General features: G+C 38.9%; 1 protein-coding gene across 1 annotated transcript; it reads right to left on the bottom strand.

Moving 5' to 3' along the window:
• Nucleotides 1–931: 931 nt before the first annotated feature.
• CA2 (carbonic anhydrase 2) lies at nt 932–19,048 on the bottom strand. The gene is made up of 7 exons (XM_010381756.2): nt 18,503–19,048; nt 17,158–17,355; nt 8,743–8,861; nt 8,144–8,236; nt 6,742–6,804; nt 5,320–5,475; nt 932–1,744 (listed from the first exon to the last, which is right to left on the bottom strand). Exons 1-7 carry the CDS (start codon nt 18,534–18,536, stop codon nt 1,625–1,627), a joined length of 783 nt encoding a protein of 260 aa, XP_010380058.2. The 5' UTR covers nt 18,537–19,048; the 3' UTR covers nt 932–1,624.
• Nucleotides 19,049–26,567: the final 7,519 nt, after the last annotated feature.

Raw genomic sequence — 26,567 nt, 5'->3', positions numbered from 1 at the left:
TTTAGGAAATTTTCTATCTAAAGCAACGAGTTTTTATTCCCTGACGTGTAGAACCTGATATGTGTTCTATTTCGTTTTCCAGAATAACTCATTAGTCAAAGACTCCATGGTCAAGCACAGAGCTAAATCCAGAAAGGTATAATAGTAAGAGATTTTTCTTTCATTTATTCACTCTTTCCTGTCTGTTATAGTTGTATAATTCATCTTTTTTGTTTGTTTGTGTGTTTCTTTAGAGACAGGGTCTCACTCTGTCACCAAGACTGGAGTACAGCGGTGCAATCATAGCTTACTACAGACTTGAACGCCTGGGCTCATGTGATCCTTGTGCACGAGACTCCCAAGTAGTTAGGACTACAGGTATGCAACACCACGGTCGAATAATTTTTACATTTTTTATAGAGACAAGGCCTCACTATGTTGCCTAGGCTGGTCTCAAACTGCCAGCCTAAAGCAATCATCCTGCCTCAGCCTCCCAAAGTACTGGGATTACCAGAGTGAGCCACCATGCTCAGCTTAATTTCTCTTTTTAAAATTCAAATTATTATATCACTTCTGGGTATCAATTGAATTCCCTTTTTTAATAAAATGAACTTTTATTTATTTTATTCCCAAGGGGCTTATATTGATTCAGTGTGCAGACTCTTCCCCCTTCTCTACCTTGCTACTTTTAGTGTAATCATTTCTCTTGCAGAATTAATCTTCATAGGATTGTCATGAAGATCACATGAATGCTCAGAAAGCACTTAAAACGGTACTTGGCGTAATAAGTAAATGACCTCCAGAGTTTTCCTTTTATGGAGACTTCTTCAATTATCAGTAAGCCAATTATGATGGCTCATTATTAATAAGGAATTATGAATTGTAAAAGTAGACATTTGTTCCTCCATTACTGTATTACCCACTACTCAGTCCACAATAAAATAACCCAGAATAGAATTCTGAATTTTATTAGAGAATATATCTAAAATACAATATTTATTAAGTTATGATATATTGTCTGAATTGAAATATACTCTGTATCACAACTCTAATTATAACAATTTTTACAGATAATACTTCATTTACATCTCAGTAATTCAAAAGTCACTAAATTACAACATAAATCATATTTAAGATAGCTTTACTAAATAATTTTTAAAGTTTTTCTTTAATATAACATCTTAGAATCATGAACATTTATTTTTTCTGGTTTACATTACATAGAATCATGACTATTCTACCTGATTTGCCTTAACTAGATCAATTTATCATGTGCTATGGATTTGCACTCAATCATTCTACTTTCCCATGTTTTAAAAGCAGCATTTTAGTGAACAATTGAGTGTTCATCACCATACATGCTGTGAACAAAGTCAAAGTACTTTATTCTTATTTCTTATCCTATATTCTGTGTTACAGAAAAACTACTACCATAAACAAAGCACCAACCAGCCACAGCAGTTGTGTCAAGCATGACAATTGATCTAGTCTTCACATTTTATTAGTAAGCCTATCAAGTAAGAGATGAAGCGTCTCGAAAACCAGACACAAAGCAATCAGGGTCCAAATCACCAAGGCAGATCTGTGCTTAGCTAAAGGGAAACACCGGAAGATTCATTATTTGGATACAGGCTATGGGACCATCTTATTTGAAAGAAGCTTTGATTTGCCTGTTCTTGAGTGGCTGAGCCGGGCGCCAGTTGTCCACCATCAGTTCTTCAGGTTCACCCTCCCCATTGAAGTTAAGTTTACGGAATTTCAATATCTAAAAGACACAATAAAACATTGATAATTAACGTTTCACAGTAGTATTCAGTTATATGCTTGTGTTGTATCTTTAAATACATTCCCCTGCCAGGCACAGTGGCTCATGCCTGTAATCCCAGCACTTTGGAAGGCTGAGGCAGATGGATCACTTGAGGTCAGCAATTTGAGACCAGCCTGGCCAGCATGGCAAAACCCTGTCTCTACTAAAAAAAAAAAAAAAAAAAAAAAAAAAGAAAAAATTAGCCAGGCGTGGTGGCACACCTATAATCTCAGCTACTCGGGAGGCTAAAGCACGAGAATCATTTAAACCCTGGAGGCAGAGATTGCAATGAGCTGAGACTGCGCCACTGCACTCCAGCCTAGGCAACAGAGCGAGGCTCTGTCTCAAAAAGCAGAAACAAAAACAAACAAAAATTACATTCCCCAACATTCACAGTGCTGTGCATCAAAGGTCAAAATTCAATTTGATTCCTAATAAATACATAATCACATATAGATTATGTATGCATGCTTTAATATAACAAACCCATTTATACAAAATACACAAATTCATTGGGGCCATTTTTAAAGGAAATTTTCAGTGACCTTTTAATTTTAAAATTTAATCTCAAAAGTCTATAAACTCATACCTTTAGATGCAAAATAATAACAATTTTGGTTTCAAATTAAAGTTTGTTTTCTGCCCCAGGGAAGACAAACTATTACATCTGTACAATTAGGTCAAGTGGTCAGGACCTGTAAGCTCTATGGGCTGAGTGACGAGCTGGCATCTCCAAATACACAAAAACACAAAAATGAATTTGCCCAGACTGATTTGCCTTAACTAGCTCAATTTATCTCATGCTATGGAGTTGCACTCAACCTTTCTACTTCCCTGTTTTAAAAACAGCATTTTAGTGAACAATTGTGAATGCTAATCACCCTACATAGCCCTATTGGTATTTTGCCAATATATGCATTTAACATTAGAACCCCTTGTCACTGGCTGATTTTTATTCCCTTGTAAGCTTCTTTCAGTTTACTGGCCACCACTGAGATACAGGAAGCCATTAAACAGTCTCCCACTGCTTCAAGGTTCTTAAAAAGTGCTACTTTCCTCCCTCTAACCAAGACTTGATCCAAATGAAAAAGGGTGGTTTGGGCAGTAATACAGCAGCCCAGGAATCAACAGCCTTTAACCTGATTTCTTTTGTCCGGTAATAGTCTCTCAATCACTCCCATAAAGCCACCTTCCATGCACATAGCATGTACAGCTATGGTTACTAAATGCTAGGGAGCATTCTAAGGATATATAGGGTTGACTCATTGCAACAGAATTCCAGCAATCTGAAAGAGAGTCTGTTCATAAAGTGTAATCAGGTCAAACTTTTGATCAAACCAATATAACCGATTTCTGTTCCTCACTGCACCAATTAAATTACACTCATCACATTAGTTAACTTGACTCATTATTTTAGCATCACAGAGACAGAGCCTGAATATAGAAAATAAAGGTAGCAGAATTAGCAGACCCGTTTATACTGCTTACCTAAAATCCACACCCCCCACCCCCATACTTCCTCATTAACAGACATCTGCCTTCTCCCTGTAAGCCTCAGTAGGGTAATGAAGTTGTAGTGTAAGGAAAGATTATAATGCCACTCTGTTTTGTAGATGCAGTGTTTACGTTATAATTTAAAACATGGAATTTTTTTTCTTCTTTCACTGAGAGCAATCCAACTTTAAAGCAATAGTCTGACATTTAGAGCCATTATAGCAAATGGATTTATGGTGTATACACACCCACAGGCCGAAATGATCACGTTCCCTGGTTAGGGACTAAGTAAGAAACGCAATTCTAGCCAGTGAGAAGTGAAAGGTTTGCTAGGGGCCTTCAGGGAAAAGCTTCTCTGCTCCTAGGGAGCCAATGGAAGAGGTATTCATTTCCTCCTCAAGAAGTGGTTGTATCCAGATGTGATGCTCAAAATGCTATTGCAACTACCTTGAGGATGAAGTCCTCACCTGAAGATGGGCAAGGCCAAGTCAAGGGAATCAGACAGAGGAGGACCTGGAGCCCTAGCTTCCTGAGCTGAGCATGAGCCTCCCTCCAGACTCCATGTTATAGGACAAGAAAAATAGCCCTATTGGTATTTTGCCAATATATGCAATTAACATTATTTGTTTAATACCACTTTCAACTTTAAAGAGCAAACTCAGGGCACAGGGATTAATGCAGTAGGTCCAACTGCCCTTATCTATATGTGTATTTTGGCCTATGGGTGTGTATATGCCGTAAATCTATTTGTTATAATGGCTCTAAATGTCAGACTATTGCTTTAAAGTTGGATTGCTCTCAGTGAAAGAAGAAAAAAAATTCCATGTTTTAAATTACAACGTAAACACTGCATCTACATAGCAAAGTGGCATTATAATCTTTCCTTACACTATAACTTCAAGAAGCTTGCTCAAATATCTTATTACTACAAGGTCAATCTTCAAGTGACATACTACAAGACAAGCATGCTACTTTTTAGGCCCATGTTGATATGCTACAAGTAATTTTCCAGTCAGATATATATTTCCTTTAAAGAAAGATGTGAAGCATCTTCAGCATTCATAAGTCCATATTCTAAAGGAGGACACAGGAATAGAATCCTTCCTCCCAGACCTGATTCTGTCCCAAGGTAGCTGAGGGGAAAACACTTCAGTTTTCCTGTTTCTCAGACTGTTGTTGATCAATGTGATTCAAGCCAGTGAAATAAGAAAGTTGGACAACATAATCTCTATTGCACATTGCAGCTCTAAACCTCTATTATTCAGCATTTTTGTAGGTTTAAATCACACTATCACTACTCACATAGTTACCATTTTCAAGATTGTTGGCTCCTAAAGCTCTCCTTAAATTATTCAGGATCCAACCTCTTGTGAATCCTAAGGAATGTTCACTTTCTACATTTCAACTGTGTGCTAAGAGACAAGTCTAGGAAAAATTCATTTGTATCCACTTTTGTGGCCACTCATCAGTGACTTAGAAGCTGCATTAATCACTTGAACATCACACAATACATTGTATTGGAAATGTAAGAATACCTGCTCTAAGCCTCTAAAGCAACCTGGAGTAAGTTTTAACAGATACGTGTTCTCCAAGGGATGACTCTCACCTGTCAGGATTCAGAAGTGCATTCTGATATAAATAAAACTGCAGAAAGCTCTTATGTGAGTGAGTAGTAAGCTGGGAATTCACTGATATCTATGTAACCTTGAATATGAACTCTCACTTTTCTCAGCCTCAGTTTCCTCAAAACTGGCAAAAAAAAAAAAAAAAGCATTTATTAGGTGACAGACACCTTTCTCATTGAATCTTTACAATGACTATTCAATTTTACAGGCTAAACAAACTGTGTAAGTTTATAGCTAATAACAACAAAGATTTACTGAATGCTGTTTATTTGCTGAGCACCGTCAAAGGCACTATTTCCATAGCAAGAAGTAGCAGAAGGATTAAATCTCAGGTCTCTCTCACTCTGGAGGCCAAGGTCTTCTGCCTTGACTAAATGCTCCACCTGTAAACAGACCTGTCATTAGAAAACCAACCTGCTCGCTGCTGACGCTGATGGGTTCCTTGAGCACAATCCAAGTCACACATTCCTGAAGAGGAGGGGTGGTCAGTGAGCCTGGGTAGGTCCAATAATCCAAGGATTCAGGAAGGAGACCACGAGGATCGAAGTTAGTGAAGTCAGCACTCTTGCCCTAGAACAAAGCAAATATGCAGGTTCAAACCGTCACATTGACAGAGTAGGAGGAAGGTGGGAAAGCAGGAGACACAAATAGGTTTACTCCTCTCTGATGGTCAAAAACACTTTTTAAAAGAGAGGTCCCATATTCACTGGCAAACAAAATAAAAAGAAATTAGCAGAAGACATTCAACTTGAAAATATGTGGCAGGTCTTAGCAAAACAAAACAAAACAAAAAACTATTTTCACATGTCCATTTTTCATCTTGGCCTTTTATCTAAAATGATCCCTTACATTCTCCATTAAGTCATTAACTGATCACACCCAGTATTTAAAGTGAGACTGCTGCCACTAAAATAAGGTGACTTCAGATTGCAATAACAGAAACAGGGTATCCCTGACGAGGAGGTGATTTTCTCGCTCTAGGGCAGAATCAAATAACTACATTCTGTTTTGGACACTACACTTTTCAAGCAAACAGGAATGATTTACTGGAAGAGTGACAAGGTGGTGGCAAAGAGAGAAAATGATGTCATATGAGAATAGTTAAAGGGAACTAAAGATAATTAGCTTGAGGTAGGTGAAAAAACAGAGTCGAGAGAGAGTAGGGTTATGTGGAAGAGAGATCAGGTTTATTCTATGAATTCAAGGGGCTCAAGCCAGGGGTGTAGAGTGAGCATTTCAGAGGATAGATGCTGTTTCAATGTGAGGATCAGCTTTATAAAGCCAGGGCTGCCCCTGGTGATAAGTTCCCCATTACGGGAAGTGACTGTAGTGTTTAAACAGATGCTCAACGACCTCAATACAACTATGCTGTAGAGAGGATTTAAATGCAGGATGAATGAATGCAAAGAGGTTATAGAATAGAAATCTCCATGAAACAGGGCCTTGTTTATCTTGTTCACCATTGTGTCTACTTGTTTGCAAAGCCACTGGCACATAGTACATACTCAACAAATATCTGCTGTGTGAATGAGTGAATAATTTGACTAGAGGACCTTTGAACCGCCTTGCAGTCATAAGATTCTCTGACTCTTACATATGGATGTTCAAATGATGGGGGAGCAAGATTAAATAAACACAAGTCTTAGAATTATGCTAGCATTAGGATCAACTTTGTTGAAAGAAACATTAAATATTTAAGGAATATTCTACCTTTATTAACCGCTCATCCAAATACCACGTCATTGAGACTGTGCAATTTGATCAAAAGAAATTTCTAAAACCAATGGAGTATTGAAAATCAGTACCCTAAGAAGGTGGCAGAAAATTCAAATTTACCTTTGTTTTAATGGAGTCCAGCACATCAACAACTTTCTGAAGGCCCGGTTTAGCACTGCCAACCTAAAGAAAAACATAAAGGGCAAGATACTATCACCCAGTTGGTACTGTACCAGTTTTTATTTTTATTTGGGTAGCTCTATTAGAAAACATCCAAATAGCCCAAATCCTCCACTTTATACATGATACCCATCAGTACTGGCTTGATGACACTGACACCATAGACTTGCCTACTTTCACCGAATCTTCAGCCTGCCTCGGCTTCCACTCAGATAGTACTCCTGAAACCACTGGCTCAATTGTCCCCAGTGACCTCTAACTTTCAGAATACTCTTCAAGGACTTGCCTTGATTTCCTTGTAGGACTTTACACCATGGTCATCTCTTCTTTTTAAAAATTATTTTCTTCTTTGGCTTTCCCTATGCCTTCCAACATCCCAAATCTCTCTTAACTCTTGCCTTGTGTTTTAGAGTCAGAGTCTTACTCTGTCACCCAGCCTGTAGTGCAGTGGCATGATGATAGCTCACTGTAACCTCAAACCCCTAGGCTCAAGTGATTTTCCTGCCCTGGCCTCCCAAGTAGCTGGGACTGCAGGTATACACTACCATGCCCAGCTAATTTTGGGTTGTGCTTGTTTGTTTGTTTGTTTTATGCCCAGTTAATTTTTAAAAAATTTTATAGAGATGGAATGGCGCTATGTTGCCCAGGCTGGTCTTGAGCTCCCAGCCTCAAACTATCCTCCTGCCTTGGTGTCCCAAGGTGCTGGGATTACAGGTGTAAGCCACCACGCCTGACCCCTTTTAAGTTGTTTAATTTGCATCCGTCCCCTTGTAAAGGCCTTACATTTTGCAGTTTCTCAGGATTGCTCCCTGTGCAGCTTTCTCATCTCCCTCTTCGTGCTGCACTTGGATGATTTCATAGACACCTGTAGCTTTCACCTCAACATATGAATCAGAGCTCATAAATCTCCAGTCCAGACCTTTCTCCATTCCCCTTAACCGCTGTTTAGAGGGCAGCTCAACCAGTTATGTCCCACTGTTGCCTGAAATTCACTGTCCTTCCCCTCTTCAGAACCTGATCTTACTTTATCATGATATAGTACTGTTTAGCCTCAGGTTAAATGAAAAGAAAACAAACACCTAGCAGTCACCCAAGTTGATCTCTTTATGTTCTTCACATTTACATCCAAACAGTACCGGATAAACACCTCTCCTATTGTCTTTCTGTCCTCCATCTCCACTGCAACTAGCAGATATGAAAGGAGGAGATAAACTTGAAAACATTTCAGGGACAAAGGCATTTCCTAAGCTCTTTGTAGAATGTCCTGTATGTGACAAATGTTCTGTCTGGTCATTCTTTATTAAAAATAGGAAAAAAAGAAACAATTGGGCCATCAACTAACCTTCAAAAAAATACCTAGAACGGCCAGTCCATCGGGTTGCTGCACAGCTTTCCCAAAATCCCCATATTTTGTGTTCCAGTGAACCAAGTGAAGCTAAGGCGAAGAGACAAAGCCAAGTGAGTGGTTTACACAATCAAAGCTGACAGATTTTGTCCAATGGTCTTTTTCTCACAGTAAAGGTTACTTAGGAAATTGAAAATACGGATAATTTTAAATCAAAACTTTCCTTTCATTTTAATTCTAATTATCCACAGAGTACTTGGTATAATAGCAAGTGTTTTCATCAATAACTCTAAGACAAAGAAATGTACAGTTTTGACAGAAGGCACACATTTGATATCCAAATTTATGTTAAAACAGGATCCTTTAATTTGAGTCTGTTTACTTTTTGCAAATGGTGGAGTTGGAGACAGTAGAGAAAGTTCTGCAGCATTAAGTATGATGTCACAATTAAAGGTTATAAAAAGCAAATATGAAGGTCTTTTGTAAAAGAAGTGGTTCACTGGGTGTGAGTTGAATTTACAAATTAAGCTTTTGAAATTAATGCTATCAACTTATAAACATTTTTCCCTGGAAAGAAAAAAAAAAGTATATCTTACCTCTGCAGTATATTTCTTTTTATCCACACTATGCTCAGAACCTTGCCCATCACGTGAACCCCAGTGAAAGTGAAACTGAATCAGTCTGTAAGTGCCATCCAGGGGTCCTCCCTTGAGCACTATAATTAAAAACATATATACATATAACATATATGTATGTATCTGCATACACATACATACATATGTATACACACATACACTCATACACACACACGCACATGAAACACACGTCTAAATATTACCATCTTTAGTTCTGTTTTACAGTACTAAATGTTTGCTTTTCATCACATTTCACTCTGAAAATTCAATCCAGAGTCAAGTTTAGTCTACGGTGCTGAACAAAATCACTTCGTCTGTTTTTATTCCTCATGTGTTGTCTGGAGAAAGGATGCTTTTCACATCTTTCTTTCTGAGCATACTGATTCCTTTTTCTGGATTTGTTTTAGAGTCATAGATTCAGGTCCAGAGAGAGAAAATTTTAAGTGAAACTAATAATTCCTCTGTGAATAATTTAGGAAGTGCCCATGCAGCTACTGGCCAAATAATTGGTCTGCTACATACACTTGCAAACGTGGGACTGTCTGTTCTACCAAGGCCCGATGGCTGCCATACAGCCTGCTTTGCTAAATTCTGATACCAGTTCTTACACACCCGAATTTGTGAAATAAATATTCCATTGATCTTAACATTGCAAAATCCAATTATCCTTATATAGGCTTCCCAAATTCTTTAGAATTTGGACTGTCACTGCTGCTGGCTAGCTTTGTCCCCTTAATTTTTTATTATTTATTTATTTATTTTTAAATTATTATTATTATTATGGTGGCTCACACCTGTAATCCCAGAACTTTGGGAGGCCGAGGTGGGCTGATCACGAGGTCAAGAGATCGAGACCATCCTGGCTATTATTATTTTTTTAACAAAATCTTGCTCTGTTGCCCAGGCTGGAGTGCAGTGGTGCGATCTCAGCTCACTGCAACCTCCGCCTCAAGCAGAATTCAAGTGATTCTCGTGCCTCAGCCTCCCGAGTAGCTGGGATTACAGGCGTGCACTACCATGTCCAGCTAATTTTTATATTTTTAGTAGAGGCAGAGTCTTGCCTTGTTGCCCAGGCTGGTCTGGAACTCCTGAGCTTGAGTGATCCATCCACCTTGGCCTCCTAAAGTGCCAGGATTACAGGCATGAACCACCGTGCCCAGCCAAAAATTTTTATTAAACCTCTTTGGCCTTAATTTACTCATCTGTAAAGTGGATACACTAAATCATTTACTATTCTACTAATAATTTATGGATCGTCTTCTATATGCAGTGTAATGTGCTCTATTATCTCTAAGAACTTAAAATTCTAACTTGATAACTATTCCATGATTCTACTATTTTGGCGTTAACATAACCTCACTAAGCAAAATCAGTACTAAAACTCACATACTTGGGCTACAAACTATCTGTACATAATTAATAAGTTGCGTCTTGACAGAGGATTAAAATAGTGTGAAATCACTCTTTCTCCCATGCACCAAGAAACTCTGTACCTAACTTTATATGTATTAATGGGATTTAACCATTATATTCAAAAGCTTTTAAAAGTAGTTTAGTTCTACAATTTAAATTTTATTTTTCTAGTAGTGGGAATTAAACATCCGTTGCTATAAGTGTATTTTATTAGCTTTACTTTATAATTCCATAAAATAATGAGTCCAAATTTACTTTGGCATTGCAGAACAAAGGGATAACTTCTGTATAACAAGATTTGTTCATGAGCTTCACCTAAATATGCTTACATGGCAGCAACACCCATTCATCTATTCAAAGTGAAACACTGCTTTGAAGATATTTAAGCAGTGAGGTCTTTCTGTGGTTCCTGATACAACCTCTGGCTGCCAGATCTGTTTTACAGTAGGCCAGGATAAAAAAGTAAGAATGGAAACAGAAAGAATTATAAATGGTGTTATGTTTCAGATCTGCTAAGAAATATGAATTTGGATGTATTCTGACAAAGTCACATCTCTTGGAACACAAAAACAACTTATTATGACAATATGTTTCCTGATAATTCTATAAGGAAATATTAGCCTCTAATTCTAGACTTTTTTTTAAGAGAATGAAAGAATTCCTTTTTTTTATAATAATATACCCTTAAAAATTAAATATATGTTCATGAAATAAATTAATACTGAAAAAATCCTTTATAATAACTCTTTAAAGCTAGCAACCAACTGGCTGATAATAAGAAGCAAATGTCATTTGTCACATCATTAATTCTACCAAGTGGTAAAACTAACTAAATAAAACCATACTAAGTATCTGAGATAACCAGTTTTCTAAATGTATCTTCTTTCTCCCCAGTGAAGAATCATAGCAGGATCTTACATTTTAAGGAGAATAAAGTTTATTGCTATTTCTTATTCTTATTCTTTCTCTTACAAATCTTAAAATTTCATCTTAATTTGTTTCTAAGAACATTCAGAATTAGGCAAGAGTGTGTGCAAACTTTTATTAAACAATGCTTGCTAACAGCTAACACTAAAAAAAAAAAAAAAAGAAAAAGTACTCTGGGCTCAATGATTAAACACATTCAGTGCTAATCTACTCTCACCAGGTACCTGTTTTAGCCCCTGTTAAAATAAAACTCTTTGCTATGAAGATTAGAAACCCACTGTAACTAGAAAAAGTTATTAAATCTTTAACGTTTACTTGCTACAGAAGGCAGCAATTCTGGCAAACTCTTAGCATGGAGTTTAGTCAATGAAGTCCCTCAAAAACATTGTTATAATAAATTGTCATAAACTCAAACTTTTTATTTGAGAAAAATAAAAGATAATATTTTGGTTTAAGTTAGGGACTTTATGGTATATTCTGGATCTACTTATTTATTTAAATGACTACATGCCATTTTCTAAACTGTTACAGTTTAAAATGAAATCTATTTTCTAATATAAAAATAATTTTTAAAAATAGCAGAAATTGCTAACTGTATATTTTTTCTCTGTAAAATCCAGCCATGGCAGTGGCGCTTTAAAGAGTCAATGGTTTATTGTGCCCCCAGAAATGTGTTTTGTGAGGGATGGAGAATAAATACAGTTTTCTACTCTAACGTTTTTTCAAGACCTCCCAAATTTAATTTAAATTCAAATCTCAACATCAAGAGCTCCAACCAATTTTAATTTTCATGATCTGTCATCAATTATATATACTCTGTATATAACACAAAACAAGCACTAAGTGTAATGTTATAGAATAATCTGTCTTCCTATACATATTATTTGAGGAAATTATATAAATTACTTTTTGAGAAAAATAAGAGATCTAGCAATATTGAAATGAATCACATTGCTTATACAAATTAAAAGCTGAACATTTAATATTTTTAAATTTTTTCTCCCTAATCACTTAAACTAAATTAAGATGCACTGGAGTAACAGACTAAAGACCTTAATGAATGTCAACAGTTTCTTTTAAGTCCAAAATATAAATAAACTAGTCCCAATAATCTTTAGTTTAAAAATAAAATTTAAATGATTTCCTACTAATGAAGCAAATGACTAATTCTACAGAAAACATGTCATTTTGGGGACTATCTTTTCTATAAATAACCTGAAAATGTTAAAATCATGCATTACTGTTTTGCCTGTTGGCAGCAGCCAATAATCCTAGGGCTACATGCCAATATAGACAAATCTGGGGATAAAAAACATACACGTGTTCCATTTGTTTTAAAGCAATAAGATGTGTAGCTGTCACTTTCGCTAGAGTAAACACAGTCGAAATTCAACAGAAGTTGTGGTTTAAGCTATGTGGCAATTATATAGGAGTAAGAAAGAAGCTGTTTTGATGTGAATATAGTAACTACAGTGTTTAGAATATGTTGGATCATTTTCTAGGTATTTAGGGTTTTGCTGACACCATGACTGTGTACATGACAAGCCCTTTCGTTTGTTGCTATGCTTTCTTTTAACTTAGGACTGCTGTGGAAGAAAACTTTTAGAGCTTCAAAAGCAAGTCTCTGAAAGTCAAGCAGGATCCATGTATGAAGATCCATTATGTCATACAGACAATAGGTCACTTAGAAAGAGCACAGGTAAACTCATCCAGCTTCCTTTACTCTTTTCTTGAAATAACAAACAGATTTTAAAAATTCCAATTTCTAAGAAACAGAAATGATGTAAGACTTGGATAAGAGTTGGCCCAATAATTCTGGCATTGGCTTTCAAAATTTGTCCCTAACTTTGCAATAAAGCAGGAGAGTATTAAACTCCTTAATAAAAGTTAATAAGTTAGCAGGAGTTAATAATTTGACTACTATTCTTTTCTCCTAGATAAGGCCATTAATAAAACATCTCAAGCAGGGTGAGTTATTATTTAATAAGTTTTTTAAAAAACCGAAAGGGATTAGCAATTTTTCATTAACTTAAGGTGAATTTAAGGTGGCTTATTTTCAAAGGAATTTAGAAGATTGATGAGAGCTCTAACGCAAGCTTCTAGTTAAATCCTATTAACTCCACATTTTAAAAAATTCTCTCAAGCTTAAATCAGCAGTAAAGTCAACCCACTCAGTTCCTGATACCCAAGTACTTAAGTTTGGATATAAGAGAACATTTAAAGCATATTGGAAAACCTCAATTTATGAGAAGTTCTAGAAGGCTGAAATCTCATTAAGACAAAGAAGACAGGTAAATGAACTACATTGAAATGCAGGAAATAAGAGGTATAGGAAATCTAACAATGTTACCACCACAAAAATAATTCCTAACACAAAAATATGTTAAACTGTTGATTTTTTAAAACTAAATGAGTAAAATAAAAAACTTTTTGACTTAACTGCACAGAAAAAAATGCCAGTTTTTAAAACGTGGTATGTACAAACTAAATGTCAAATATGGTTATCCTTCAAATATTTTTATTCTAATTCTATTTTTAAGTGATTGCTATTTAGTCCCTCCAGCAAACTAGCAAGGAGATGACTTAGCAAGTTATTTAAACTCTTCGGCTTCAGTTTCTTCATGTTTATTTTAGGTGAGTTTAACTAGAGTATCTCTACTCTTTGTTTTGGCTTTGAGAGCCTAGGATTGTTTTATTAAAAAAAAAAAAAAGTTTAAAGGGAGTTTTTCCACATGTTTTTTATTTGTGTGTGGTTTTGTTTGTTTGTTTGTTTTGAGATGGAGTCTCATGCTGTCACCAGGATAGAGTGCAGTGGTGTGGTCTGGGCTCACTGCAACCTCCGCCTCCCAGGATCCAAATTCTCCTGCCTCAGCCTCCTGAGTAGCTGCGGTTACAGACGCATGCCACAGCACCCAGTTCATTTTTTCGTATATTTAGTAGAGACGGGGTTTCACCCTGTTGGCCAGGCTGGTCTTGAATTCCTGACCTCAAGTGATCTGCCTGCCTCAGCCTTCCAAAGTGCTGGGACTACAGGTGTGAGCCACCATGCCTGGCCCCGACATGGTATAATTTTTAAAAATTTATTCTGTAGATGTCTTTTCCCTTAATATTGACATTTTAATATATTCTGCATCCTTGTTTAACCAAAGTAACTGAAAATGTGAAAAAGAGAGGCAAAATTACAAAGGAATCTTTCATATGCAAATGAGGGCAAGTCCTTCCTGACCTTGCTTTTAGTATGCCTTCTTGCCTTTCTGGAGCACATGCTGTGCTCTCTTAAGTCCCCTGGTATTTCCTATCTCCCTTTGCCTGGACTCTTGTCCAAGACATCAAAATCCTTCAAGCCTCCACATAAGCCTTATTTACTCTGGAAAGTCTTTCCTGTCTTACACAGTTAGACTGTTAAGCCTCCTTCACGTTTCCATAGTTCCTCGGAATACTTCCTTTCTGCACTTATCAAAGTGGCAGTCAGGGTCTACTATTTCTATGTCTTTCTACTTTAGATATTTCCAGCATGGGCTCCGGGAAACAGGAGAGGGACCAGGCCTCCACCCTGCTTTCATGATGCTTAGCTTCCCATGCATTTAAGTGGTGTTAGTAATGATTTTTTTTTTTTTTTTTTTTTTTTTTTGTAGAAGAACTAGGTGGATAATACATGTGTCTCTAAAGACATGGGTGGGAGCTCCTACCTAAACGCCATGGTTTTCATCTGTTTCACAATCTAAACATGGCCAACTTCTTTAAAAATGTATGCATTGCTCTCCACAAGAAATAGCTGCTAAAAATGTAGCGAGATCTAATTAGTTACTGCTTATGGAGAAATCCGTCAAAGTTTAACAGATTCATGGTAAAATATATAACTATATAATAACTTCATACATAAAATAAGTACATATTCAGTATGATAAACAGAATGCTTCGGAAAATATAAAATAAATTTTTAAAATACCATCCAATGATGGGAACTAATCTTAAAGCTGTTAAAGAAAAAGTTTATTCAGAAATCTTATCTCAGGTGCAACATATACAGCAATTGTCTAACAGAGGTGGTCGAAGGGTTCAAATTGTGACAACAACAGAGGCCATTTATTGAGGAACTTCTATGCGCCAGGCACTAGGCTAGGTGCTTTACATATACTGTCCCATTTCATCCTTCCACTGTGGCAGACACTATTGTTACTCCAACTTTACAGTTAAAAACAACTAAAACCTAGACAGTATTACTCCCAAAGTCTCTGAGCTAGTTGTCAGCAGAGCTAGAACGCAACTCCAGGTCTCTCTGACCCCAGTCTATGCTGATAACCACCAGACCATATGTTCAAATCCACTTTCCAATAATATGTATTACTAGAATAATTTATTTCACTATCCATTTTCTAAGGACTGTGAGGAACCTCATCTGCTTTCATTTGTTGGAGATTTGTTTCTTCAGTGTTCCAAAAAAGACTCAAAAGTATCCAATTTCTATGTAGCATCCAATGAGATACAAAATTTGGTAGACATTACATCCATTGAAAACAATGACATCATTGTGGCTCTTTCAAAAAGTATAGCTACAGACTAAAGTAGCTCACTTCTTTTAGTTTGTAAATGACTAGACATGAAATGTTATAGTATCCTTTCTGTATGTGTAATACCTTGAGACCTTTGGCCTTGTCATGTTTTAAATATACAGTATTCTTTACAAGAAAAAAATTGTTTAATTTAATTATATAACACTGTTCCTTTGGAGTGAGAGGAATGCTTGGGAAAGCAATGTAGCAGAATCACTGAACTGTCTTCAATGTACAACCTTTACTTGATTCTAATAAATCATCATACTGTGTCAGAATGTGTGAGTATGATTGTGAGTGTGTGTGTGCATGTATGTATGTGTGTACTGGGGAGGGGTGCACACAGGCAGGCACAGGTAGGTTGAAAACATTTCTCAGATGATCTCCACATTATCCCCCATCTAATTGTCTTCCAGATTCACCATTTCAGAAAGCCAGGTGTTTACAAATTTTTTGAAAGTTGAAAGGAGGGAAGAATTCTTTTTTCAAAACCAAGCTGACTATATAGGATAGCTTCTGACAAAGAATAGTCAACCCAAATGGTTATAATTACATGTTATACAATATATTAGTACCATAGGTCACTACTCCAAAACTTTCTCATTTTGCTCCACCACTGCCCTCACTCCCATCACCAAACAAAATGTGTTTGCAGCACCATTTCATTCAATGACCTTCAGAGGAAAGCACTCAGGAAAATAGGGCACTGGCAATTAAAGTAACTGCTGAGCAAAGAAGGCAGCTACTATGTCTGAATGGGATTGTTCTCTTGTTTCAAAAGAGAGAGAGATTAAAAAAAAAAAAAGCAGCACTTTTTTTTTTTTTTTTTCTACAGTGAGCGTCCTGTAAACAGTTCTATTACAAATAAACATGGTAATTGGTTTTGTCAGTAATGGGCCAGGTATGTCCACCAACTCTACAACATCTTCGTTTGTGGAATGAATTTCTGAGTAGATATCAAAATATGCTGCCATCTTTATCACACTAGCCCAGTCTTAAGAAATACCCATAACATTTTCCAAGAAATTCAGCATTTTACATTGGCATGTTTTTTGTTACTCTTCTCACTGCTACCTTGAAGATAAGGCTCACTAAGATATACTTTTTAATGGATACGCATCAGCTCTGGAAGACAAATATTTTACAATCTTAAAAGTTCAATTAGTGTAAATCTCATCATGATTGATCTTTATTGCTGGGGGACTTTGCGCCTTTTGTGACTTTTCACAGGCATATCGCAGTTATTCAATGCCCTACATAGAAGTCAGGGATTTCACAGAGGAGAAACGGCCTCGGGACACTTCAAACTAATTAGCCTACTTCTCAGAATCTGAGACCTAATGAAAATGATCAGGGTAGCATCCTTGAGTCCTGAGACAAACTGTGCTATTAAGAGGGTTCCTACTGCTGTTCCTGGCTCCTTCCATTAAGCTCGGAAAACAGCTACTGTCTAAAATACACAAGTTATTTTCTAAACACTGACCTGCTTTGTCCTGGGAGTCATCGAACTCCACGTTGAAAGAATGACCATTGTTGAGGATCCTCAGAGAAGTTGCTTGATCATAGGAAACAGACAGGGGCTTCAGGGAAGGGTCATACTTGGCTGTATGAGTGTCGATGTCAACAGGGGACTGGCGCTCTCCCTTGGCATTGGGGAAGTCCTTATGCCAGTGCTCAGGTCCTGGGGGAAAGAACACGTGTGAATCCCCCATTGTAGGGAAAGGTACACCCAGACCCCTAGAGAAGAACAATCATTCCGGAGCCTATCTGCTCAGTTCCAATTTTAGAAGCACCACTTAACAGTGGGGTAAATTTTGGCAAAACACGTAATCTGTGCCTCAGTTTCCCCGTTTGTAATATGGAATAATTAGAAATTTACCTCATAGATGTCGCTGTAAGAATTAGAATCGATATACGTAAAGCTCTTAGATCACTGAGTGCTATATAAATATTAGCTATCTCAAAGTCATTTTACTGTAATTCAGCAAGTGAAGTTGGGCAGACACTAATGTCAGGGCTTGTGGTTGGGATTTTGGGATATGCAAGCTCACTTAAGACATTCAAGGAGATCCGGATCCTTTCCTCACTGCCCAGGCCCCGGGTCCACCCCTCCTTTAACCGTCAGGGTCCCCACTACCTAAGAAGCCCCACACCCTCCAAAGATGCGCTAGGTGCGCCGAGGCATGCTTCTCTGCTCCGCTGGCTCCGAAGAACCAGGTCTGAGGCCAAGATAAAACCTGATTCCTGGTGTCCGACCCCCTAACATTAGAAGTCGAGAGACGAAGGGAAAACTCGGAAATCAGCGCCATGGATTCAAACCAGCACTGGAAAATGCCCCGGGACAGTTCGTGCTGAGCGCCTTAGCCACAGGTAGTGCTGAAACTGCAGGGGTGTTTGGGGGGGTGGACTGAGGTGAGGGGAAGGGGGAAGGGGAGTCTCTTAATTTCTCTGCGATAAACAACTAGAATTTTCCGTTACAACCCTTCCCCGCCTCCACCTAGGTCCGGTTAAAATGATCCCCAGGTCGGGACCCTGGAGGGACTGTCCTCGGGTCCCCCGGCCAGGGCTGTGCCTCTCCTCCCTCGGGCCCTGCGCGCCTCGGGCGGACGCGGTGATTCCTCGACAGTGGCCTCGCAGCTGGGGCAAGGGGGGCATCCCTGGCGCCGGGGAGCCGCGAGCGGAGTGAGCTCCTGGGGCGCACCTGAGCATCCAGCGCTCCCCGTGGCAGCGGTAAACAGCATGTGCGGGTGCTGTGGGCCCCGGGCCGGCATCCAGGCTCGGGGATCCGGGATCTGGGGGCCGCCGCGCCGGCCACCGCCGGCACTCACCGTTGTGCTTGCCGTATCCCCAGTGATGGGACATGATCGCGCCGGCGGTCGGGGCTGGACAGGAATCGGCACAGGTCTAGCAGCAGCGGCTCAGGCGCCTGCACTGTTTGTCCGCGGGTCGTGCCGGCACCGGCTTTTATAGGCTCCCGCCAACTTCGTGCTCGGGAGCGGCCCGGGGGAGGGGGCCTGGGTGGACCTAGGCGACAAGGGGAGGAGGTGACGGGCGGAGGTGATCTCCCCGGGCTCGGGGCGGGCCGGGTGGGCTAGGCTCCGGGGGCGGGGAAAACGCCCTCTCGGCGGGCGCTCAGCGGGGCTCCGGGGCTCCTCTCCCGCCGCCCGGCTCCCCTCGGCCCGCGTCCGGGCCCTGGTGTCCTGGGCCGGCAGCGAAGCTCGGATCTCTGGGCTCGCGGCGGCTGCGGTGGCTCCTGGGCTCCTCCGTCCGACCCGGGCCGCAGAGCGTCTACGCGCACCCCATCCCCCTCCAGGGCGCGGAGTCTGGCGGCGGCAGGGACTGCTCGAGACCCGGACCCCCGGCACCTTTCATCCCCTGTGCCCATTGTGATCTGTCTCCTGGCCCTGGAGCCCTCCCACCCCACCCGCGCCGGGGTCTCCAGCGCGAAGGGCTCCGTTTCTGGTGTCCCCGGCCTGGGGCTGGCAAGCTGGGTTAGGAGCTATGACCTTGGGGCAAATAGGGATACGATCCTAGAGGCGCAGGGGAGCGCGCAGCACTGAGCGCTGAGAGCCACGCGCCCTCTGCTGCACCACCGTGGAATAAAACGAGACAGCGGCGCCACAGTCCCCTGCCCGCAGCCCACGCTCGGGCGAGCCTGGAGGATTGCATTTCCTCGTAGGCTGGCAGAACCTCAGATGAAGTGTTCATCTTCTCCTTCTACTTTCCTTCTCTTTAAAAAATTAACGTGGGTGAGGAGACGTCCTAAGTTGAGTACATATTGAGTTGAAATAAACAAAACTCCCAATAAATCACTTTTCTCAGAAGAATCTAGTATGAGAAAGATAATTTCTTCCAAAGATATGAGAAGTTCCCCGGCTGGCCAAGAAAACTTGGCATCTGGCATACCTAGGAATCATTGAAAATAGTTTAATAGCAAGGACATTTTGAGGCCAGCCAGCATTATGACTTTCGTAGGTCCTATGGCGTTTCGCCTTGGGGGGTTCCTTTTTCGTAAACACGCATTTATACCTACACTGACATAAAGATAAATATCTTAATATTATATATTTAAACATTTTTCTTGACCAAAACCTATTTTTTTCTTTTTTGTTCTTATTTTAAAAGGAAACATTTTCCTGAGCATCTGAAAGTATTGTGGACCTGAGGCACTGTGCTTACAGGGTCTAATGGGTAAGTGAGGCTGTTTTGAGATATAGACAGAATTCATTTCCTACAAGGGACTTCGCCACAAAAGAAATCCGGGGGTTTGTGAGAAGAAGTTCGGTTCTGTGGTCTCTTCAATCTCTGAGGGCAATAGTATTAGAGTTACAGCTGGGGAAGCAGGACGCAGTTTAATGTGATTGTGTCAGCCTTGGCATCACATTACTTACATTTGAAAATATATAGATAAATAAAAGGATAAGTTATTAGTGTACATTTTTGCAATATTTATCTCAAAATCACTCTTTACTATTTATTTCAGTCAATTTCACCCAAACAAATATGATTCATATTTAGACTTACTTGTTCTTGTTCTAAGATTCTAGAAAATTGTGTGCTTCTGCTTATGTGGCTTTTGGGTTGATGTCACAGGGAATTCTTAGGCACGAAAGCAGCAATGAACTTTTTAAATTTTTAGCACCATTACAAAATGGAGTTTATTTGTGCCTCTGTAGGTGCATGGTATCTGTTGGGGCGCAGTGAGGTAATTTTGATTCTTTACATAATTTTTAAATATTAACTTAGTTGCTGTGAGACTCTTCACTTGGCCCTGGGGACATGGCGTTGATAGGTGCCAAGAATTGAGTACAAAGTTTATGAATGTAGAGTGGGTTCCCGGGATTCTGTAGAGGGAGCCAGGCTATTTGATCAGCAGAAATGCTTGTCTTTCATTTTCTGTGAGGCTGGATTATGACTTTCCTAATAGGGATGAAGTAAGAACATGTTTGATTCTTAAATATGTGTAAAACTTCTAACACCACCAAACTGCAGTTCACCAAATGGATTATTGTTGTGGGAATTTTCCCTTATCTCTCACTTCTGGACAGTGAATTAATTCTCAGTGGGAGCAGGCCCTCCCCACAGAGCTGCTGTTAGGGAGAGTGTCACATGTTCACCACAGGGTGGAGAGTAGTTCGCCTCTGGTTACTCAGAAGCAATCTAAATTTTTTAGTAGTGTTTTTGGTAGTACAGTGGTTGGCTTAGCATTGTTTTATTTTCCTAGTCAATTTTTTTTTTAATGGAGTTAACTTTATGCGTTCACGTCGTCGGTCAGTCCCAATCTAACTTTATTTTACTGAAGGCATTCTTAGCAGGCTGTCATGATTCACTGGCTGCAAAAGACTACTCTAATACTGGATTTGTTAAAATAAAAAAAAGTACTTATCTTATTATGTACCTATGTTTCCATGAGAGGAAAGGATTGGTTCATTTCAGAATAATCCTAAGTAAAGGAACTGACAGTAACTGGAGAAAAGTACTTTTCTTTGCCCCAGGGAAAAAAAAAAAAATCAGTCAGTATATCAGGAAAATGTAATATAAAAAAATCTTAAAGTCTGTGTTCCAATTATTGGAGTAAAAAAAGCTTCTAACATATTAATCTTAGTAAAAATGTAAAAGAAAAAGTATTTGCTTTTTCTCAAAAAATGTAAAGATATTGTTAAGATATTTTACAAAGTGGGATATACATTATTTATTAAATATTTAATTAAAAAGCTAAGAAAAAGCTGATATTCTCATACTTGTTACAATTATAGTGTTAAAGTAAATATCTGGGACTGGACTCAGTGGCTCATGCCTGTAATCCCAGCACTTTGGTAGGCCAAGGCAGGCGGATCGCCTGAGCTCAGGAGCTCAAGACCAGACTGGGCAACGTGGCAAAACTCCATCTTTAGAAAAAATAAAAAGTTAGCTAGGCATGGTGGTGTGCCCCTGTAGTCCCAGCTACTTAGGAGACTGAGGTGGGCGGATCGTAGCCCTGAAAGTCAAGGCTGCAGTGAGCCATGATCATGTCACTGGACTACAGACTGGAAAACAGAATGAGATCCTGTCTCAAACAAAATAAAAATAAATAAATATCTATGGAGGCTAAGAGCCACTTGTTTCTTGGGGCTCCCATAGATCTTTGCATGCACATCCTTCTATTCTAATATTGGCAATTCTGCATTGTAATCAGACACTATTGTAATCATTGGGTTATAATCCAATGCCCCAATAAACTGTTGACTGCTCATTTGTAAAGCAGGAATAACGACACCCACCTCATTGTTGTGAGAATTCAGTCAGTGAGCATAGGTAAATCACCTGTCAGGTGTAGGCACTTAGTAAATGATGGCTATTTAGTTCCTCCTAGACAGTGCTAAACAGTTAGAATATAACGTAAGGAATGCAAAATTAAACACCTGGGCCAGGTTCAAGGGAAACGTTTAAGAGGAATGAGTCTCCAGCAGCAGGAGGTTTTTTTTTTTTAGTTTTTTGTTTTTGTTTTTGTTTTTTTTTGTGTGTGTGGGGTTTTTTTTGTGTGTGTGTGTGGGAGGACAGAGGAGTGTTTGGGTCATGGAGATGTCCATTCTACCACACTTATATTTTTCTTCTTAAACTGTGCCCCCTGAAGTTGGGCACTGTGTCACATTATTTATCTCTGTATCTTAGGCACCTAGCACCCTTTACCTAGCCTGAATCCCAGGATACATATAGTAGCTACTCACATAGTACTCCTTGAAATTATAAACGTTGAAAAATATAAATGGAGATAACGGCAGTTTCACTTTGCAGAAGTTAGTAAATAATTTTGTTACAGATTAAAATTAGCAAATAACTTTGTGCTAAAATTAGGTTGGTTTTGAATCTGGATTAATTTACTGGCTTTGTGACTTTGGGCAAACTGCTTGATTGTGCTAAGATTCAATTTCCTCATCTATAAAACTAGGGTAACAATAATACCTACCTCACAGAGTTGTGGTGAGGACTAAGATGATTCAATATGTGTGAGGGATTTAACCTAGTGCCAATAGTTAGAGCTTGATCAATGTTAGTTATCATTACTACCATTACTTGTTTCTCAGCTCCGATTTTGTGCTTAATATTTTCTATGTGCTAGGTGGGCTACACAAGATGACTCATGTCTTCATTCATTCACTCAGCAAATCATTCTGAGTGCTACTATGTGTCAGGCATCAGCACAGAGGCTATAGCCATAAACCAGATCAACATAACTCCTGCCCTCACAGAGTTGACACGGAGATGGATGGGGCTACTATACAATAAATGACTCAAAAAAAAAAAAAAAAAAAAAAAGTAAATTTCCAATACTGAGAATTTGTATGCGGAAAGTAAAACAGGAATGAGGTAAAGAATAACAAGTGAGGAAATCCTACTTTAGATGCAGTGATTATAGAAAGCCTATTGAAGGAAGTGCATTTGAGGAACCACTGAAAAAAGATCTGGGGAAGGGCATTTCAGGCAGAGGAAACAGCAAGTATAAAGGCCCTGAGAAAGGAAGTTTCTAGAACAGAAAAGCTTGTGACTGGAGCATGGCGATTGAGGAAGAAAAGACAAGTAGTGATGTCAGAGACAGTCAGGGGCTACAGCCTGCAGAGCCTTGCAGACAAACGATAGCAATAAAGGATTTTATACTGGTTGCACAGGGAAGCCATTGGGAAGTGGCTTATGCACAGGTGTATTATGTGCTGGGAGGGTGTAATACAAACTGCAACAATATCACATTGTAGAATTAAAAGAAGTTTGGAGGTTAACTGGTCCCACTCTTTATTTTATAGATAAGGAGACTTGTAGAAGTCCCCAGATACAACATGCTGTTCCCTAGCTCCTTGCTTTTATTCATCTGACAACTTCCTTTACAGAAAGATCCAAACTCCTTGTTCTACCTATAAAACTATTTAATCCTGTCTCTAGCTTCCCTCTTGGGCTCTGAGTCTCTCAGTATCCTTCTTTGGTAAGATAGGAGGCAGCATCACACATGGTCAAGAGTCTAGGTTTTATAGTTTGGATTTGGCTTCTAGGACTTCTTCACTACATGATCTTATATTAATTGTTTGGCCTCCTCAAAGCTCAGTTTCCATATGTGAAATGTAATGAGTACCCAGGGCTGCTGATCGTGTCAAATGGACTAGTTTGTGCGAATTGGTCATGTGAATGAACATGATGCCTGGTATGTTGTTAGCATACCAATTAGGGTTATTGTTATTGTAGTCAAGAGTCATAGAATTGTGAAATGGGAATCGACTTTGTAATAAGACAGACCTGTGTTCATACTCTGACTCGAACACTTAACTTGCTGCATCACCTTGAGCAAACTAAGCAATCCCTCTGAACTTCATGTGCTTTGTTTGTGGATGGGGGACTGGGCGGAGTGGGGTGAGGGGAATTCTACCTCTACAACATGATGAGAATGAATGTCTGGAAGATGCTAGATACAATCCTGGCACATTTTCTTTGTTGAATAAATGGTATGATTGTCATTACATGTAATATGTTCCATTGTCAAATAACAGGTTGACTTCCCTAGTTCTCTAGCTTGGATGAAAATTCACATGTATTTAGTTAACATTATTTGAGTTCCTGATCTATAAAAACAACTAACACTTATTGAAAACTGATTACGCACCAACACAGTTCTGAATGCTTCACATAGTCCTGCTTTACAGCTGGTGACATTGAGGCATAGAGGTAAGTCAGATTACCCCATGTAACTCAGCTAGGAAGTGATGAGGTCAGGTATGAAACCAGACAGTTTGAACTATTAGCCATCTGCTATGTGGTCTCCCCAAGGGCCAGCAAAGTGCCTTCAAAGAGTTTATAAAGGCACCTGCCTTGTCATGTTGTAATAGCAATGCATTAAGATTATGTAAGCAGTATTCCTCTATAAAATAGAATGTTCTATCAAAATGCTGGCCATTTTTAGGGTTTCCTGCTAAACTCCTTTTAACTATTTAGGGTAGCAGGGGATAACAATAACTTTACATATAATAAACAGTTGAATTCAACTTTCCTTAGTAAATAGCTTTTCAGACTTTTAAAAATGTAGTTTCTGATGTGTCTTTGTTTTTTCATAATAACTAGTAACACTTAACTTTTCTGTAAGTAATAAAACCTATTTAGTTTTGAAGAGTAGTGGATGAATTCCAAGCTCATTACCTAGTTTCACTTTCAACCAGAACTGGAAGAAGTATTAAGTGGGACAATTACACTAAAAATACGCAAAGTACACATTTCAAATATTTTATATTCCAGAACAGCTGTCACATGTGATACTATCATCAATCTAATAAAAATAAAAGTCCACCTCTTCTTAGAACATAGCTTCTCCGCTGGAGGCAGTTTTGCTCCCCGAGGGGAATGGTGACAATGTCTGGACACATTTTTGGTTTTCGCAGCTGGGGGAGACAGGGACTGTGTGCCATTGGCCTCTAGTGGATAGAGGTTGGGGATGTTGCTAAACATCCTACAATTCAGAGAATCACCTACTGACAACAGTGAATTTTTCTGTCTGAAACGTTAACAGTACCAAGATTTTGGAACCCTACCTTAAGAGTATACATAAGGTAATGCTTTTGTAAAAGGTCTGTGTTACAGTTGCATATGTGTCCAGCAACATGTGAGCCCTAGGACAGGGCTTTGCCCATAATACTCCCTTGCTTATCTTTTGTTTATTGGATTGTATAGAAAAGAACAAAATCCAGCTCTGTACCTTAAGATCATTGTCTCTTCACTTTGCTTCAATACACTTCCAATGATGGCTTTGCACCTAAATCATAGTGACTTGGTTAAGTTAATATTAGCTTCGCCACATGATTAAACTTCTCTTTTGCTTATAAATCACCATTTTGTATAGGGGAATTTCTGACTTCCCTTTAGTTATAAGAACAATTTAACATTTTCCATGCAAGGGGAATTGTAGGCATTACGAATAAGTTTTTTCCTCCTGTTCAAGGACGGGAGCCCTCATTCACCAGTGTCACTAACTGACAACTGTCTTAAGAGTATACAAGTGGAAAATCAGCACTATATAATCCTATAACATATGTGGATAGGCTATAGGAAACAAAGATAATTATATTTTATAACTCTGCAGTTTTCTGGTTTGTGTTTATCCAGATTGATTCTAAAGAAGACAGAAAATCTATATGCATGAAAAGATGTCTTGAAAAGTTTTGAACTACTCAAAATTAAGATTTGGGGAAATAGAAGTAGTATATAACCTAAGAAAACTGCTGCTGGCTGTGAACCCCCATGACATTTTCTTTGCAATTCTTTGCTTCTTGTTAAATTGTATGTGTTTTTACCATTTCACACAAACTTTTAAAGATTATTCCATGCAGTTAGCTCTATGCTTCTATTAGTGTCTCTCTCTCTCTCTCTTTCTCTCTCTCTTCCATCTGAGTACAATGTCTAGAAAATAATATACACTTGAAAGAATAAATGTCATTTAAATATTTTAATGAACAGAAGGAGTAGTCCAGTATATTTCCCTAGACCTATGTATTGTGAATGCTTTTTTCTTTCTTTTTTTATCTTTTGCCAGCTTTGACCAAGCCAAAAGAATTATAGCCAAATTCAAAAAGCTCCCCAACCCAAGATCAAAACTGATGAGTCAAAAATGTGTGCTATTCCTCCAAGAACTCATTGACATGACAGTCTCTGACCTTCCTAGGATGAGGTTATTAGCTCATGAACGTAGACTGGCATTCAGTGTTTTAGGAGTTTCGTTGTACCATCTCTCCATACATCCATCCATTTATCCTTCCATCCATCCATTCATTCCTTCAACCGTGCAGCAATTCACAGCAGTCTTAATGACTCTCTCTTTTTAAAGATTTGTTATAGAATTATCTCCTTCTACTTCCACTCTCAGGTAGTCTCCACTTGGTGAGA

The sequence above is a fragment of the Rhinopithecus roxellana genome, chromosome 9, assembly GCF_007565055.1.
Source record: "Rhinopithecus roxellana isolate Shanxi Qingling chromosome 9, ASM756505v1, whole genome shotgun sequence".
Taxonomy (NCBI): Eukaryota; Metazoa; Chordata; class Mammalia; order Primates; family Cercopithecidae; genus Rhinopithecus; species Rhinopithecus roxellana.
Note: the sequence above shows the minus strand (reverse complement) of the source record. Positions and strands in the feature narration are given on the sequence as shown.